The sequence below is a fragment of the Tenrec ecaudatus genome, chromosome 5, assembly GCF_050624435.1.
Source record: "Tenrec ecaudatus isolate mTenEca1 chromosome 5, mTenEca1.hap1, whole genome shotgun sequence".
Classification (NCBI taxonomy): Eukaryota; Metazoa; Chordata; class Mammalia; order Afrosoricida; family Tenrecidae; genus Tenrec; species Tenrec ecaudatus.
Genome location: NC_134534.1, coordinates 59,722,057 through 59,741,930, shown reverse-complemented (window position 1 = coordinate 59,741,930; position 19,874 = coordinate 59,722,057). Strand labels below are relative to the sequence as shown.

Here is a 19,874-nt window from a genome sequence, read left to right as displayed (position 1 = left end):
ATAAATATATCTAATACATGTTCAAAGGAAGGAGAAGTTTACAGGAATAAGCTCTTCTCACAATTACCGTTACTATCTTTCACTTCATCCGAGTTGAAAGCTGTGTGTAAATATTTGAAAGCTTCAGGGAGTCCCAGCTTCCGGCGTTCTTTCACACTCGCTTCTCGCACAGGCACATTATTGACAAGTGTGCTGAGTGAAGCTTCAAACTGAGTTCTTTCGTTCCTCTTTTAAGCAGAATTTCCACCGGGATCCTTTCACGTTCACCGGGAGACATGAGAGAACATAATATGCCTTGGTTTGATCCATTTCTTCTCATAGAAAATGCCATCACTTTTCTCCGCCACATTCTTGATATTTCAAGCTCTCCTTAAAACGGTTAGGAAAGTGAATTCGAAGTAATTCCTCACCATGAGCACATGTATTATTATGATGGTCAACACATGAAAATGACCATGGCAGTAAACAAAGCTCTTTATGAAAAAAGATATTATTCTTTATACAAAGCTCCACAGACCTAGGTTTCAAGCGTGGTTCTATGTATTATTACTGTTTGTTCGTGTTAGGTGCCCTTGAGTCAGTTTTGACTCACTGAAACCGTGTATGTAACCGAAGAAAACAGCGCACCGTCCTGCACCCTCTGCACAGTTGTCCTTACGTTGAGCCCATTGTGGAAGTCACTGTGTTAGTCCCTCGTAGTGCCGGCCTTCCTCTTTGTGTGCTGCCCTGCACTCCAACAAGCATGACATCCTTCTCCGGGATTGGTCTCCGACATGTCCAAAGTACGTGAGACAAAATTTCGCCATTCTTGCCTCTGAGGAGCATTGTGGCTGTACTTCTTCCAAGACAGGCTTGTTTGTTCTTCTGGCAGTCCATGATAGTTTCCATATTCTTCGCCAGCACTTTAATTCAATACATGGATGCCTTCAATCATTTAACATGTCTGGGACTTATTTTCTTTTTTTTTAATTGTTTTATTAGTGGCTCATACAGCTCTTATCACAATCCATATGCACATCAATTGTGTAAAGCACATTTGTACATTCATTGCCCTCATCATTCTCAAAACATTTGCTCTCCACTTAAGCCCCTGGCATCAGGTCCCCATTTTTCCTCTCCCTCCCCGCTCCCGCCTCCCTCATGAACCCTGGATAATTTATACATTATTATTTTGTCATATCTTGCCCTGTCGGGCATCTCCCTTCACCCACTTTTCTGTTGTCCATCCCCCAGGGAGGAAGTCACATGTAGATCCTTGTAATTTGTTCCCTCTTTCCAACCCACTCTCCCTACACCCTCCCAGTATCGCCCTTCACACCCCTGGTCCTGAAGGGATCATCCGGGGACTTATTTTCTTTATCTGAGGAATAATGATATTCTTGCATACTTCATAGCATGGTTTTCAGTTGAAAAATAAGGGCATTATTTTAAGCCTATGTTCTAAGAGGCCTTAAGAAAAGATGAGAGTGAAAGGCAATAGCAATGATTGTGAAAAGAACCTACTCCTGTAACTTCACTTCCTCTTAAAACAATTAAAAATATATTTGATAGATTGGTCCCAAACCAAATATTCACTGCCATCGAGTTGATTCCGACCCATAGTGCCCCTGTAGGACAGAGTAGAATTCGTTCTGTGGGTTTACATGACTGTAAATCTTCACTAGAATAGAAAGCCTCACATCTGCAGAGTGGCTGCTGGTTTTGAACTGCTGACTTTTCAGTTAACAGCCCAACACGACCCCCCACACCACCAGGACTCAGATGATGAGTATGTCCGATTTACCATGTGTTGGTTAATGACAGTCTACACAGTAATGGAAATACCCGTGTAAATAATAGTATGAATTATTCTAAGGCCAGAGTCCTTTTCGTGCACAGACAATCTGGTATAGCAGAGAGAGTTGTATGGGGCTACAGACCTACATTCCAGCCACATAATTAATTAACGTGGTGCACGTGGGCAGGCTACTTTAATTTCCTGCTGATCTTCAGATTTTGTACCTGTAAAAACTACAGGGGTAGAGTAGATGGATTTCTAAGGTTTGGAAATGTATAATATCACTCATCATAGTTCAGGTCTATTCGGGATACTTTTATTTAACAGAATTTGTCATCCATCTCAGTCGTTTGTTGGTTGCTGTAGAGATGATTCTGACTCATGGTAACCCCACGTGTACTGAGTAGGATTTTCAAGACTGTGGCCTGTCAGAAGCTGAGCTGCTTTCTAACTTGCCTCTGAGTGAGCTCAGGTCTCCACCGATTCAGCTAGTAGTTTGATGCTTAACCGTATGTGATGTCCAGGAGATTCCATAAGTGCACTGAACCCATTGGTGCCAAGTCAATTTTGACTCATAGATACCCCATATGATAGAGAAAACCTTCCCTATGGGGTTTCTACAGCTGCACACTTTACTAAAGCAGACTGGCTCATCTTCCTCCTCAAGGGCAGCAGGTGGATTTGAACCACCTGGCTTTCAGTTATCACGGCATCCTCAAGTGCCTTAGGAAGGCGTGGAAGCTTGTGAAAGTGCTGGCTGGAAAGATTGGAGTAAGAGAAAATGTCAGTTGCTAAATTTGTGAAACCCAATTCTATTTCAACAAGCAAATATGTTAAGTTTCTTGCTAGGTTACATTATTTGCTATCACTCCTGTGTATCATCTGCAAAAAAAACCAGACAAACACGAAAAGCTCTTCCTAGGAGTATTGTTGAGTTTTCCATAATCTAGGAATGAAAGATAGACCAGGTGAAGTTTCAAAAATCAAAACCCCACTACTCTCCAGTCGTTTCTAATTCACTGTGACCTGCGAGGGCAAGTAGAGCTTCTCCTTTGGGTTTCTGGGGCGACAACCCTTCATAGTGGAAGACAGCCTCCCCTTCTTCCCACGGCAGCTGTAGGTTCTCCCAGCTAACTGGAGGTTGGAATCTCAGTGCATATGTCACAAGCTACCGAGGCTCTTCTCAGACAATCAGCTTGAGAACATGCATATGGCACCGAAGCACCACAGTGGGCATTTCCCTGCCATGTATCAAGCAGGAGAGGAAGGGGTGGGCATTTGCTCAGCAAAGGTGGGTTCTTTTCAGATTGTGAATGGCCTTAAATGAAAAGCTAAGAAAGCCAAGGTGTGTTTCATCAGTAGTGGGGTAGATTCTATGGCCCTTTGAGGAAAGGTCAAAAGGTGATGGCTGAGCCATGAACAGCCCTAGGTATGGAAACTCAGCAAAAACCGCTTAGTAAGAACTGTGCCTCTGTTTTATAGGGGACACGTGGGAGTGAAAATAAAGAAAGAAGTTAATATGGTGTGACAAGTAACTCTACACTGACACCAAGGGAAAGCTATAGCTAAACGATGCTTCAACATAGCGTGCCACTGATAATGGGCAGTGACTGGCGTCATCGAGGGATTGCCTGAAGTTTTCAGGTCAGGAAGGAAAGATGGTCAAGATGGACCTGTGTCCATATAGAATGTCCTGATGCCCTGATGCCAACGGGTGACCCTCGGAAGGTGAATTTATGAGAATACAAATTGAATAGAGTGAAACTAATGTAAACAGAGATCTTGGAAGCCAGGAAAGGGACAAGTGGTTTTTATTCATGTGGCAAACCCTGTAGTAAACTCTTTACACCAATATCTAAATTTTTCATAGCTACCTTTAGAGGTATTTATCAGAAGATACCATAAAAAATATTTATCAGAATACACAGATGAAGACACTGAAGTGCAGAGAGATTAAAACATAACCTCACAAGTATATGTGAAATCCAGATTAAAATACGGATAAGTCTGTCTCACACAAAAATCTTACATCTATAATGTTCTTTATGCTATAAAAGAGAGTTCCAAAAAAGATGCAACTGGCAGGACCAAGCACAAGAAGAAGGTCAAAGAGAATAGTGATCTCTGAATAAAACATGCATATAAAAAGATTGCAATATAAAAATGCCAAAGGGTTTTCAAAGCAAATAAAAGAAGGTAAACCTTTTTTGATGTGTAATGAAGGAAAGATGTGGCAACTCAAAGATGCATAAGGGTTTAGGAAGGGGCATTCATTAGTGGTTGGTTCTTTTTTTCCTAGTATTGTAAGACTTGAACATATTTGTAAACTCTGAGGAGAAATTCAGAGAGTGCAGAAGATTACATTGCCGGTGGGGGGTTATGAAAAAGACAAATTGCTCCAGGAGATAGAAGGACTCAGAATCAATGCATATTTAAAAAATGAAGGACACTTCATCAAGGAGATGATAATAGTCAATGTGCTGAGCAACGTTGTGTGGTAGGGGTCCCTTTGCTGTTTCAGAGAATTTATAGCAGATAGTCTGTATCTTCTCAGAGAAGGAAAGTGCAATGCCATCTCTTCAAGGCAATTGTGGGTGGCGTCTGGGCTTGTGAAGAGGAAGTGGTTTTCAATGTCTCCACAGGAGACAACATGAGGAAAAGTCAAGCAGAGGTGAACAACAGCATTTCGGAACCAGTCCGAGGGTACGCTATTAATAGCGTCAGAAATTCCTAGTTGGGCCAGTTGGCACAACTTTGTGCTTTTTTCTGGGAACACTACTCGGTAATGAGATCAGAGAAAGTGTACCTTGTTGCTTTCTCGGCCTGGAGACAGGGAAGCAGATACGGCAATGCATAAGAGACTACGTATTGAATGCCAACAGAAATCATAAGCAAAGCCAGGCGCACAGATAGCAACCAATGTGAGGATGATGCGGGATGAATCGTTTCTCATGCAGGTGTGCTGTTAGCACCTGCAACAAGGAGGAGTTATGAGTGACTGATGGCCCCTACCTGCATCAAAGGTAAGAAGTTACAGGCAGTAGACCCAGGATGGCCCTAGAAGACAGAAAATAAAGAGTTAAAGGGAAGCTGGATGTGCTACTTACAAAATCTGTTGTCAGTTTGAGAGGATTAAGAGTGAAGGGGTGGAATTTAGCCTGTCAATCATGTCGCAGCTTGAGGACTTCATTTGGGGTCCCTAAGGAGATAAATATCTGAGGCGGGACACAGACTCACTTCCTGGGAGACATTGCAGTTGACAAGACACATGGAGCAACTCTAGACTCTAGTTCCCTGAGCTGGAGGAGCCATGTAGAGACCCTGCCAGCTCTGAGATGTTTGCAACACCACTGTATCCACAAGACTTCCTACGCACTGGGCTGTGATCTTCTTGCATTTGACATCATTGTATGTGTTTCATGAGTCTGAAGAGGACTTTATATATTGGCAGCAGACATATGGGCTAATATCAGACTTAGGGACTTGATTTGGAATGGGCTGGGATTTTTCTCAATATTGATCTGCTCTTATATATAAAGCTCGTTCTTATATACATGAGTGTCTATAAATTTTGTTTCTCTTGTGACCAAACTAACACACTGGATTTATTGACCCAAGAAGAAAAGAATCGGTGATTACAGCAAATGTAGGAAATTTCAAAATGTAATATTTTGTAGATGAGGTGGTTCTGAGTGGTGGTTGGTTCTTTTTATGTCCTCTCTGGCACTCTCATTAATGACCTGGTATCTCCTGTCTGGCTTTACATATTAGAAATTTGGAGGTCATGTGGTCAGGAGAGTCTACAGCTACAACAACATGATTCAATAGCAGGACAAGGACTAGAATCTTTTAAATTGTATTTTTTATTTTATAAATCATTTTATTGGGGGCTCTTACAGCTCTTATAGCAATCCATACATCAATTGTATGAGCGCATTTGTATGTATCTTGCCATCATCATTTCCAAAACATTTTCTTTCTACCGGGGCCCTTGGTATCAGCCCTCTTTTTTCTTTCTACTTGAGCCTTGGTATCAACCACTCTTCTTCCCCCTCCCACCCTTGTGGACCCTTGATAATTGATAAATTATTTTTATGTTCACGTTTTACACCATTTGCTGTCTCCCTTCACCCACATTTATGTTGTTCGTTCCCCTGGGGGAGGGGGACGGGCGGTGGTGTATGTTGATCATTGCGATCAGTTCCCTCTTTCTCCCCCTTCTCCCCACCTTCCCCCTAGCTTCATGGTATCGCTATTCTCATTATTGGTCCGGAGGGATTTAGCTTTCCTGGATCCTGTGTGTCCAGAACTCTTATCTGTATCAGTGTACATGCTCTGATCTAGCCAGATTTGTAAGATAGAATTAGGGTCACGATAGCTGGGGATAGGGGAGGACGCATTAAAGTAGAGGAATGTTGTGAGTTTCGTTGGTGCTATACTGCACTCTGGCTTGCTTGACCCTTCCTTGTGACCAATTGTTTACAGATGGGCTTTGGTGTCCCTTCCAACCCATTCCCTGGAAGGAAAAAGGATGCTCGACATAGTCAAGTAAATGGAAACCCGTTATCTGCTAACATATCACAGTAACAGTATACACTGTACAAATAGTGCCTCCCGTCGTGTCGTTTTGTTTCGTTCTCTGCATGAGGTGAAGAGGCTGTCAAAGACTCCTCAAAGTGGAATGAAGAGATCCTTGTCTAGAATTAAGACTCCGCTTCAAGGAATGTGCTACTGGGTATTATCTTAAATTGTATTGTAAATCACAGAGATAACCCCACAATGCTAGTGTACATGCCCTTGATGAAGTCTAGGTTTCACCACTTCATCTTCTTCCACAGTTCTTAGCTTTTGAATAGATCCCTTCCTCTTGAGATTGGAGTGCCTTTTCACTCTAAAAGTATAGTTATGTGACCGACATGATTAGCCTAGACGAGACAAAGATACTTGTTTAATTAAATTAGACTAACAGAAATCTATCTTAGTACTTACCCCTCTTCAGAGAAAGGTAAATATTTAAACACAGAAAAGGAAATTAAAGATATTACATTTGACAGTCATTTCTCATATTTTCCTTGAAAATATAAGCATTCTTCAAAATGTACATGGAGAAAAAGTGATTACCTTTTCATTTTATTTTTCTATGAACATTTGAAGCCTCCTTATATTTATCTTTTTAATTAGGAGAAGGCTTCAAAAAGCTCATGAAAAAAGTGGAGAAATTTCTCCATGAACTTTTGAAGTGTCCTCAAAGGTGTTTGTTCATGGGAAAAAAAAGGAACTTAAAGATATTAGAGTTTTTCCACGAATTGCTTGAAAACCCTGTTATTTAAGCATGTGCACTGCCCAAGTGTTTTTTTTTCATTTTTAAAAATAATTTTATTAGGGGATCATACAACTCTTACCACAATCCATACATATATCAATTGTGTAAAGCACATTTGTACATCGATTGCCCTCATCATTCCCAAAACATTTACTCTCTACTTAATCCCCTGGCATCAGCTCCTCCTTTTTCCCCTTTCTCCCTGCTCCCCACTCCCTCATGAACCCTTGATAATGTATAAATTATTATTTTGTCATATCTTGCACTGTCCAATGTCTCCCTTCACCCACTTTTCTGTTGTCCATCCCCCAGGTAGGAGGTTATATGTAGATCCTTGTAATCGGTTCCCCCTTTCCACCACACTCTCCCTCCAGCCTCCCAGTATTGCCACTCTCACCACTGGTTCTGAAGGGATCATCCCCCTGTATTCCCTGTGTTTCCAGTTCCTATCTGTACCAGTGTACATCCTCTGGTCTAGCCAGATTTGTCAGGTAGAATTGGGATCATGATAGTGGAGGAGGAAGCATTTAAGAACTAGAGAATAGTTGTATGTTTCATCATTACTACACGGCACCCTGACTGGCTCGTCAACTCCCCAAGACCCTTCTGTAAGGGGATGTCCAAATGCCTACAGATGGGCTTTGGGTCTCCACTCTGCACTCCCCCTCATTCACAATGATATGATTTTTTGTTCTGATGATGCCTGATATCTGATCCCTTCAACACCTCGTAATCACACAGGCTGGTGTGCTTCTTCCATGTGGGCTTTGTTGCTTCTGAGCTGTATGGCCGCTTGTTTACCTTCAAGCCTTTAAGACCCCAGCCGCTATATCTTTTGATAGCAGGGTACCATCAGCTTTTTTCACTGTTTGCTTATGCACCCATTTGTCTTCAGTGATCATATTGGGGAGGTGAGCACGCAATGATATGATCTTTTGTTCTTTGATGCCTGATAACTGTTCCCTTGTGCACCTTGTGCGCATGCAGGCTGGTGTGCTTCTTGCATGTGGGCTTTGTTGCTTCTGAGCTAGATGGCCTCTTGTTTACCTTCAAGCCTTTAAGACCCCAGATGCTATATCTTTAGATAGCTGGGCACCATCAGCTTTCTTCACCACATTTGCTTATGCATCCACTTTATCTTCAGAGATTGTGTTGGGAAGGTGATCATCATGGAATGCCAGTTTAATTGAACAACGTTTTCTAACATTGAGGGAGTACTTGAGTGGAAGTACTTGAGTGGAATCCTAATGTCCATCTGCTACCTTAATATAAAATCTATACATATATGCATATAGACATATTTCCACATCCTCATATATAAATATATTTACATATGTACATGCCTGTATTTAGACCTCTATAAATGCCCTTTACCTCGTAGCTCTTTCCTCTATTTCCCTTTACTTTTCTCTTGTTCTATTATCATTTTCAGCCTTCATTAGGGTTTCAATAATTCCTCTCAGTTACATTACCCTTGGTCACACCCTACCAGGCCTCCCAGACCCTCCTTACCACCTGGGTTTGTTAACACCACTACCTTTCCCCCGATCACCCCTCTCCCATGTCCCCCTTGCCCAAGTGATTTTGTTTGGGAAAAATCACTTTTACTGACTCTTTTAAAAATATAAACAACTTTTGCGATTCCCTTTCTCAGATTCAGGGTAGAGAGATGAGTTAGAGCTCCTGAATGTGTTCCGCCACCTTTAAGTTAGAAGTCAAGCACTTCACTGCTGTGCCACCAACAACCTGCTCTCCTCAAGGAGATGGCACGTCTCTGTGATCGATAGGACCAGGGAGAACTGCCCCAAAGGGTTTGCCAGGCAGTTCTCTGTCTCTATGAAAACCACCGCTGTAGCATTTCAAACCAGGCCACCAACCGGACGGTTCGCAGCTGAGTGCTTTCTCCACTGTGCCACAGAAGTTGTAAAATCGGTGCTAGAGGATGGTTCATTGTCTAAACAGGTGTCTTTGCCTGTTTTCATGGAGGTTTATTGGGACACAGCCACGCCCATTTGTTACTTATTGTCTAGAGCTGCTTTTACACGATAGCCACAGAATTTAGCAGTTGGGACAGAGACATTGAAATATTTAGGGTCTAGCAAGTGGACTATCTGCCCTTTACAGAAAAAGCGTTCCATCCACAATACTACTTGTTGTGTAAGCATGTAAACAAAAACATTTCTTCACATTCATGTTATATGCGTGAAATTTAAAAAGCACCTTTGGTATGTTTATTGACCATTCTTTCACCAACATTATAATTATCTCCCACATTTTCTCTCTTACAGTCCCTGCTATGTGGATATTTGTTAGCAATGACTGATGTGGAGACGACATATGCAGATTTTATTGCTTCAGGAAGAACAGGTAGAAGAAATGCAATACATGATATCCTGGTTTCTTCTGCAAGTGGTAACAGCAATGAATTAGCCTTGAAATTAGCAGGTCTTGATATCAACAAAACAGGTAAGTGGATTAGCACACATTTTTCTATATACATGTCATGATTCGAGGTATTTGCAGAGGGGAATTAAGGTGTGGAAATCTATCTTTTAAAATGGCCTAATAGAAATAATTATAAAAATACTAAGAAGATAAAAGTCTGGGATTAATTTATAATCGCACCTATCCGTTTTTAGCTATTGATTGATCTTTTCAGGATTTCCCGCTATAATGTAGAATACTTAAGCTGACTTTAGTAATGAAATAAGTAAGATACACACACATTACCCTTTTTTTTAATTCTGATCTCTGTCAGGAGAGAGCAGTCCCTGAAGAAGGACACATGCTTGGTGAAGTAGAGGGGCAGCAAAAAGAGGAGGGCCTCAACAAGATAGATTGACAGTGGCTGCAACAATACGCTCAGAGAGAAGCACAAGTGTGGGGTGGCGCAGGATCAAGCTGTGCTTTGTTCTGTTGTGCATGCGGTCGCTGTGGGTTGGAACCACCTTGAGGGCAGCTAACATCAGCAACAACAGTCTCTGTAAAAGCTTTGAAATTGCTTGTGTAGAGTATTTCACAAAGTTGGAACACTTGGTCTGGACAAGGTGGGGGTCTCATCTGACATTTAATTAAGAGTTAGATATTTAACGTGATTCACTGGTTAGTCTGATGGATCACAATTTCAAGATTCATTTCAAATGAAAAGAGTCTCACTTTTGGGTGAAAGGATAGCAATACACAATAAGAAGGAGGGGAAAGAGAAAGAGAGAACGAGAGAAAGAAAGAAAGAGAGAGAAAGAAAGAAAGAAAGTTCTCCAGGGCCAATTTTAATGAGAGTAGAAGTAAAATATTCATTCTCTTATCGAAATGAATTCACAGTAAATGATTATTTTCCGTTATTAGAAGAGATTTGTGAAAATTTTATTTTATCCTTAAATATTTAACTATTAATCAAGGAGTCTGATAGTACTAATTTTAAAAATAAGCAAAACACAAAATTTCAAACTTAAGGATTATTCTGAGTGGTTATTCTACATGCATATAGGGAGACCATTTTGATCCTATGAAAAGCCAATGGCTCCAAGAAGCTAGCTAAACAAAACCAACAGACAAAGACATTGTCATCCGGTCCATTCGGACCCATAGCTACCCCATCGGGCAGAAATAGACCTGCCCCATATGAGTTTCAAAGCTGGGAAATCTTTGCAGACAGACTGCACATTTTTCTCCTACAGAGATACTGTCTTCTAAGTCAGCCACTTAGCAGCCAAGTTCTTACTTAAGCTTCACCAAGAATACAACAGGAAAATGGGACTTAAAAAGACAAGACCGAAGGGAACAAAAACACAATGCAGTACTTTCCATTCTCAATTCTTACTCACAGCAAGCCTAAAGGGCAGAGTAGACCGACCTCTTTGGGTTTCCCAAAGTGTAAATCTTTACTAGAACAGACGACCTCAGCTCTGTGCAGCGGGGCTGCAGTGGGTTCTCACTGTTGATTTTGCAGTCCGCAGCCCAATGCGCAGTCCACTGTTGCACTGGGTTCCTTAGAAAGAGAAGAAACATAGAACACCAAACTCACTGCCACTGAGTCAGCTCTGACCCATAGCAGCCCGTAGGACAGGGTAGAGCTGCCCCTGCGGGCTTCTGAGACTTGAACGCTCTCTGAGAATAGAGACCCTCACCTTTCGCTGTGTAAAGAGAAGAGGAGGAAGAAACATAGAACACCAAACTCACTGCCACTGAGTCAGCTCTGACCCATAGCAGCCCGCAGGACAGGGTAGAGCTGCCCCTGCGGGCTTCTGAGACTTGAACGCTCTCTGAGAGTAGAGACCCTCACCTTTCGCTGTGTAAAGAGAAGAGGAGGAAGAAACATAGAACACCAAACTCACTGCCACTGAGTCAGCTCTGACTCATAGCAGCCCGTAGGACAGGGTAGAGCTGCCCCTGCGGGCTTCTGAGACTTGAACGCTCTCTGAGAGTAGAGACCCTCACCTTTCGCTGTGTAAAGAGAAGAGGAGGAAGAAACATAGAACACCAAACTCGCTGCCACTGAGTCAGCTCTGACTCATAGCAGCCCGCAGGACAGGGTAGAGCTGCCCCTGCGGGCTTCTGAGACTTGAACGCTCTCTGAGAATAGAGACCCTCACCTTTCACTGTATAAAGAGAAGAGGAGGAAGAAACATGGAACACCAAACTCACTGCCACTGAGTCAGCTCTGACTCATAGCAGCCCGTAGGACAGGGTAGAGCTGCCCCTGGGGGTTTCTGAGACTTGAACGCTCTCTGAGAGTAGAGACCCTCACCTTTCGCTGTATAAAGAGAAGAGGAGGAAGAAACATAGAACACCAAACACTGGTTATTTTTTTAATTCAATCATGCACTCTTTTTCATATTTAATAAAATGATGCTGAAAAACACTCACATTTTGTAACTTGTAGTAACCACTCAATATATTTTAGTTCTCATAATTATTATGGCAAAAATACTTGAATTATTGGAAAATAGAGTTAGAATATATCTACATATATTCTGCTTTTGCAGATACACACATATATACATATACAAAGCGTAGAAAAGTGGATTGAAAAATCGGAATTTATTCAAAAACATTTTGAAGCCTGTAGATACACAATAGATATAGCCCCCAATTTAAAACCCATTTACTTACAATTAACTGCACCTACAGCCACCTGTTTTGTTGTGGTCGTGGTGGTGGTAGTGGTACATCTTACGTTAGTAACAGACATTACATACACTGTGACAGCACGTAATTTACTGATGCCATCGAATCTGTAAGTTTATATCTAAAGTTCCCAACCACCAAAGATAAATAAAGATTGGACATATAAGGATAGGGATAATATAAGGCAATGTAATGAAAACGATAAAAATGAGGTGCAAAATTTATGTCAGAGCAACTAAAAAGGAAGTAGTCAGAAGAAAATCTTGTTGTGTATCAGAAACTAACCGGCCTCCTCCTCATTTAGTATCTTGCTAACTAACATTTCACTCTACAATGATAGTAAAAATCAGCTATCTGACTATTGTGTGTTTTGGCAGCATACACTGGCCTATAATGAAGGCCAAGGTACAAATAATTCTGGCTATGATGATTAAGGATCCGTGCCAATGTGGCTGGGCTATGATCCTCATTGGTTTGGCAGTGATGCAATGATATGATTTGGCAGCTGTATAAAAAAGTTATTTGGCAGTTATGCAATGATGTTGTCATCCCCTATTTTGTAATCTGATGTGATCATCCTCAATTTTGCAAAATAATGACCTGATCTGTGGAACCTAATCATGACCACAAGTGAGGAGTGGGTACATTACTATGGGAAGTTACTTATTAAAGAACTCTGAAATATGCTAGAGGTTCTTAATAATTTTCAGCTGTATATATAAATATAAATAAATACATAAATAGACTTTCTGTGGCATCCTTGAAATTTGGAAGTTATTTTTAAGTTTTATGTTTTTCTTATTTGTACATAAATATATTATTTCAAAGAATCTCAGAATGCATTAATTTTAACTACCATTTTTAGTAGTAAATATTTGCTCATAGTGTAATTTCTTCTTTTTTCACTGACATTAAAAGTTGTTAACCCTAAACCCATTATCTTTATCTCAGAGCTATCTGATTAAGTTTTGTCTAGGTGAAAAAATTCAAATATCTTTATATTTCCATATATCTTTTTTCTGAATATTTCTGCACATTAATTGAAATTCTCTAGATCTTTGACAATTTCCATTTTTCAAATTATAAAATCAAAATTAGGTAAAGTATAAACAGCATAGACTATTATTTTAAGTAAAAACTACACAATAAGAAAATATTAAAAAACGAAAATGTATGATCGCAAAGTAAACATCCCTGAGAATTGTGAGAAATGTCCCTTGTGACTTCTTGCTGTTACATCTCATTTGATTTCCTGCTTAACAACATGACGGCTCTGAGTTTTCCTCAATTTCTAAACAACTATGTATTAGCCACAGCTCTCAAGTTTTAGCTTCAGGCTACGCTGTGAGAAGAGTCCCTAGACACCTGTAAAACCCCAGGAGAGTGAAGCTTCTCATCCTGTGTTTTTGTAGTCACTTTCATCCCGGAATATTCTGCTGTTTGCATTTAACCTAAGTTGACCTCATACTTTGGTTATCAAGAGCATCTCATATATATCAAGATCTTGTTAGATGTTTATCTGTATACTCAGATTCAGGCCACCTGTACATTCTGGGATCCTGTTGCTTATTCCTATTAAAAAAAAGTATATAAGACAATGGTCATATCTTTAGAACCCATTTAGAACATAACAATTTTTTATGTAAAGGAATTGTTTTCAGTTCCCTAAAAGTCTAAATACCACTTGACCATGGGGAGATCTTTGTATCATTCATCAAATGTATACACATTAAGACTAAAATAGAAAGTTGTCACCTTCAATATTACAACTCAAAAAATGAACTAACTTCCCTCCATCCATTTAAATGATGAACTTTTATTAAATGCCTGCATGATTATGTTATTGAAATCCCCAGAAAAATTTGTCCCCCAGACCTGCCAAAAGGTGTCTTGGCATCAGAGGTCCACCTCTGCTTCCAGTATAGGAAGAGAGGGGCTTACAGCCATCATCAGCCCCAGACTGATTCCTATGAGGTGGACGCTGCATATAGGAGGTGGGCTTCAGAGGGTTCATGAAAATACAATTAGAGATAATGGAAGTCCTCTGAGACCTCTACCCTCCAACTCTGTTTACCAGTTCCGACACCAGGCATACTTCATATGGCCCTCTCTATGTTCCTGATAGTTCAGAAATGCGTTCTCTTGTCAAACACAGAAGCCACAGCCAACACTCGGGAAGATGAGGTTCCGCAGGGAAGTGACAAGGTACAACTTGCGATCAAGAATGACTCAGGAGCAACAGGACAGCTCACGATACAGGTCTTGATCGTGGAAGGCAGCTTCTCCAGCTGCAGCTGCTCAGGGCTTCTCCAGCAAGTGTTACAACTCCTAGCTCTGGGGTTTAACGAGCCCCACTGTAGCAGCTGCTCCCCCGTCTCATCCTATCATCTCTTTCATTGTTACTGTGCATCGTCTTCCATTTTACCGCTTCTCTCTTTCCAATACTCCCTGTAAGCCTAGTGGGATGGCAGAACTCACCGGTACCTTTGTTAGGGTTCCATACACTTTATTTGTTTGCCACCCCCCCCCCAAAGAGGGTTTCGCCAAGTTCATGAATCGTATTTGCTTTCGTAGCAAGGGGTCCAATCCCCAGGCTGAATCACAAGCACCTTATTTGTATAGCTCCACTGAATTGAGTGGGAGTTACAAGAGAAGTGATACACTGGACAGTAAAGCCACAGTGACTGCCTAGTAACCAAGTAACACATGAAAACATTTGACTAGTAGGGTCAAGGATTACCTATAGCTTCCACTCGCACAGCGTGACCTAACACTGAGTGGAAACGTTTCATTCCAGTGGTCGCTGTGTCACTGGCTGGGATTCCGGCTCAGGGTACAGTTAGGAAGGTGGTTTTACGGGAATTCAGCACAGTTCTCTACAGGAAATCCAGAAACGTTCATAATCCCTCCAAGTGACTGGCCAGCTGACAGAAACAATGTCCTTGTAACTTCCACTCTTTTATTTGAAGTAATAAAACTTAGGCATGTACACTGGGCCTTAAAAAATGGAAAAAGACATACCCATATCGTTCTTCAAATAAAAAAACCCCAAGCCAAACTGACTGCCACCCATTGAGTCAGTGCTGATTCATAGTGGCCCCTTGTGGGTTCCCAAGACTGTGACTGTTTACAGGAGTAGAAAGCCTACTCTTGCTCCGAAGGAACTGCTGGTGGTTTCGAACCGCCAACCATGCTGATTGCTGCCCAATGTGTAACCACTATTATGACACCACCAGGGCTTCTACAAGTACAAAGGCAGATGTAGAAAGGTAGACTCACTCCCCATTTGTGTTTTGTGACCGAAGACTAAACATATCTAGAACTGCTGTCGTTACTGTGGTCTGGCCATGAGATAGAGGCCCTAGCTCTGTGTAAAGCCCAGGCGGTCGCTAGCTACACTAACATTTCGGTTGTTTTGCTTTGGCTTCAGGCGTCCCCTAGTTAGCCAGTTACTGAAATAGTGATACTACGTTCTTGATGGTGATCTGCTTACCAAGAAAATACCCATGCATACCTCTATGGATTTCCGATGCCTTGCATCCTCATGGAGTTCCCCGTCTGATCTATTGAAAGTGAGGCAATCGACGCAGAAGTTGTTATTTTGCCATACACATGATTTTTATCATCTCTTACAGAAGGTGAAGAAGATGCACAAAGAAACGCGGCAGAACAAAGCGGAGAAGGCCAGGGGGAAGCAGCAAAATCCGAAAGCTAACACCCCACTTTGACCGTCAACATCCCCTGATGATGTCTCAGAGCTCCAGGCCTGGCTGGAGAGCATTTGTTTGGATGAGTGCAAAGGGGGGAAAGGAAATGGCTGTGCTGCATTGCAGGGACCTGCTCTTGACCATGTTCCACATGGGAGCAGAGGCTGCAGCTGCAGACAGACTTTTCTCTAGCCCAGTCATTAGCAATGGTTGAGATCATGTGGCTTGTGTGCGGACATCATAGTTGTATGGCTCCTTTCACTTGACCACATGATGAAATGCTTGTAGCGTGTAGCACCGACGCTAGATGCTTCTCCCTGTAGCATCTGGCCCCTCACAATGTCAGAGGATTTAATTGTGTCTAATCGCAAAGGGTTGATTGAACACCAGGGTTCAAAGATCTCTGGCCCGAGCATTGACCCAGTAAAACTTCATTCAGAAAGCACTGTTTTTAGAATTATATATCCATGTATTATTGCTGTGTGATTGACACTGTTTTGTATCGTACAATATAGAAATGCTCAGCACTGCCCCCTTGATTGCTTATGAAAAACACAACTGATGTATGTTACTGTGAATTTTTATACCACTCATTTTCAAAAAGGGCTGTCTTTTTTTCCCCCTCGCCCATAGTGTGGTGGTCAACACAGGATAGAGCACACTTTTTCCCCCTAACTTAAAATTTCTCTTTGATCACTCTCTGCTGGTGAATTCAATCTAAGAGATTCATCAAGATTTATTATGTTAGCATTGAACAATATCCAATAATGTGAATATTTTTTGAATTTAGTCAGTTTGACCGGAATTAAACCTGTCAGTTTTGTTTTCTTCCCAAGAGTTTTTCTCTACTCATAGTCTCCTTTAATTATGCAAATTTGGGGGAATTGGGAAGATAGAAAAAGAATACAAAATAATACTAATAATTAGAAATATATTGTTCTATTAAAATCAAATGTCTCACAATGCTGTACGCTAATATTTAAGTTGGTGGGACGTTTTACTTTTCTGAAGCTGAAAAAGATTGAGAAAACATCTCTCTGCAATCATGGACATGAATAGCAAAAGTAAAATCCTTGTGCTGCGTTTTCATGGTTTTTCCCAGCCCTACCAGATCAAAATGTTATTATGCACTTTTTAATGTTTGTACATTTTATTAATAATTTGTGTGAATTGCATTCTGATATAATCATCATCATCATAAGAATTTAACAAAATCTTCCATAATATTGCTGGAATATGGCCTCTGCTGTGTTTCGACATTATGGTACTGATTGTCTGGAAATTGTCTGTGAGCTGTTTGATCCCTCTGGTCAGTATTATGAAATCATTTTCAGTGGTAATAAATAAGAAACCAGGAATACATCAACGATTCATGAGTGACTGGATAAATATCAGACCACAGGAAGTCCATTTACAATCAAGAACCTATTTAGTTGACCTCATGGATTCAATTTCCGATGAAGCAGTCCGATAAACTATATGGACAAACCAACAACTGGGTCCATCTTCATAGTTGTCCATCTTCATAGTTGTCCATCTTCATAGTTGTACAGAGGATGCATGGCAAGTCTAGTCTGCCCACATCTCCCTTCACAGCACCTTTTACCTGGTGAGGATAAGGATATGGGGCTCCTAGGATGACCACTCAGATGTTGCTGGACAAAAAACAAAAACGTTGTGGGTCTTAGAGTCTAGAATAAGGAAAAGGAAGGGTGTAGAGTACTTCCTACTATCCTTCTCTGTTCGAGGCAAAATGTCCTCCCAATAAAATTCCAAAAGTCTCCTCATTAGTAGACTCACAAGTGTGAAAATAGGTCCCTGAGCTTAAAAAAAAACCAACTATTTCTGATCGTTCGTTTAAAACCGCCAACTCATTTCTTTTCCATTTCCTCATTTACTGTCTTCATAGGAGTCTTGTGAATCTAGGTAAAGTTTCCCCGACTTAAAATTGTGGAAATCTAAACTAATCCCGTGTGACTCTAGGATCAGTGCTGAGAATATGTGGAGGTTTTATATTCCTATGTGATATACTACTATTCATGCATGTGGTGTCAGATTTGTCATTGAATTTATAATAGTGCTAAATGGCGAAGTCATATGGAGCTTTTGATTCGGTTTGACCTTTTACTGCTACTTTGTCTGTTATGTCCAAACCCAGAAGCCTCCCCAAACTGGGAAAAGGAGAAGCCACTTTCCGGAATGTCTATATCCTACAAATTTTGCTTTTGCAGGTGTTTATAGTTATCTTCCAAACATTATGGCCATTTCCTTTATTTGAAAATCAATGATACACACAAATCTGAATTTTTAAGACACAAGGAAAGTGTAGGAGACCAAGCATAGAATGCAAAAAATCTATTAATAATTTTGCTGCTTATGTTTTCCCAATGAATTCTCAAACAATTCTCTTAGAGAAGTGCCACTAAACCCATTTCACAGACTAGGAAAGTTAGTTTTGGTAAGGCATATTTTCCCAAACCTAAAACCTTAATAAGAAACTACAGTTTCACTCACATAAATTTAAGCCCACTGCAGAGCACATTTGTCACGTTCAAGTTCATCTACCTGGCTAAGGATCCAGATGTAACTGAATTGTAGAAAGTGCTGCCTTTTTTTTTTTTTAAAGAAATTCGGTTATACCTAGTTTTGTGTGTTATATTTCAAAAAATTTTGGACTGGGTATATATATTCTGTAACTCACATGGCTTAGGGCATTTTATGTAGTATGCTGCTCATGTTGTTTAACTAGAAATCTGAGAATTTCAGTTTTTTAACCCATTTGCCGTAAGTATAAACCTATCAAGTTTATCATCCTCTATTAATTTACATTTAACTTTAAACATCCTATGGCAACATGTCACTACTATAAATTCGTAAAGTTCTTTTTAACACATTTGAGACCATGTTTCTTCCAGTTTTTAGGCACTGCCCCAGATCTGCACACTGGAACTGCCCACAGCTGAGTCTTACTCAGAGTGGAAAGGCACCATTTCATATGAACAATGGTTTTCCATTTCTCTTTAGAGAAAAGCAATAATGGGGAAGAAATGAAACCCGGAGGCAGTAAAGCTTCTGTATGAATCCTATAGTAATAAGGAGGAGATGATGTACTAGTAATCAATGAGTGCAGCAAAGATCTGTGATTTATGATGTCTACATAATGGGCCCTAAAACGTGTTCGTTTTTAAAAGGGGCGATCTCTGGAGTCATTTGTGAGCTTGTATGACTTTTGTATTTAGCAATGTTGCATGCTCACATTCTTGATATTAAAAATAACACATTTTCTGAAATGTACACAGTCTATTAAGAGTATTTATTGAGAACGTGATGTGTTTGGCAGTCAACATGGAGACGAAATCCGAGCGTCAGCCATCCTGTGGTGGACCTGCGTAGCCTGCCACTCTTTCCTGGCCGTTACTCTGGGAATTTCTACTTCTTTCTAGTCTAGGAGATCACTCGCTGGACTGTATTGTCAACTAAAACTATCTCACTCCTAGATCTTCATTCTGAGATTATAACTGGGGTCCTTACTTGCTCACTGCAGAGTAGTGATTTTCTATCTGGAGAGTGGCGTTTATGGAAATGCCCTGAAATTGTTGACAATACCCCACACACACACACACTCACTGTGTTTAGATGTAGGTACATCTACACACAAGCAGACCCTTCCCTTTGAAAAATCTCCCGAAGAATTTATCTTCTTTCTCTCCTACTTCCACCACACCCCAACTTGAAAACCAATGATCTTGGGGGTTGCGGGGAGGGGAGCTTCCAAAAGAACCACCCAATTTACTCCATCCCAAACTTTTGCTGTTGACTCAACACCAAAATGTAGTCCTCTAAGATGCACAGGAGGTCCTCGACATTAAGGGATAGTAAGCAAACTGAAAACTCGTTGTCATTAAGCTGATCTCAACTCCTCACGACCCTAGGGGACAGA

The 19,874-nt window shown here is 40.9% G+C and overlaps 1 protein-coding gene across 1 annotated transcript in view; it reads left to right on the top strand.

The window, feature by feature from the left end:
- PKIA (cAMP-dependent protein kinase inhibitor alpha) overlaps window positions 1-19,123 on the top strand; it is a 41,866-nt gene extending 22,743 nt beyond the window's left edge. The window contains exons 2-3 of the mRNA XM_075550641.1: window positions 9,389-9,566; window positions 15,863-19,123. Of these exons, the coding sequence (XP_075406756.1) occupies window positions 9,416-9,566; window positions 15,863-15,942 (231 nt within the window). The 5' untranslated portion in view covers window positions 9,389-9,415 and the 3' untranslated portion in view covers window positions 15,943-19,123. The remainder of the gene's footprint in view (window positions 1-9,388; window positions 9,567-15,862) is intronic.
- The last annotated feature ends 751 nt before the right edge of the window (window positions 19,124-19,874 follow it).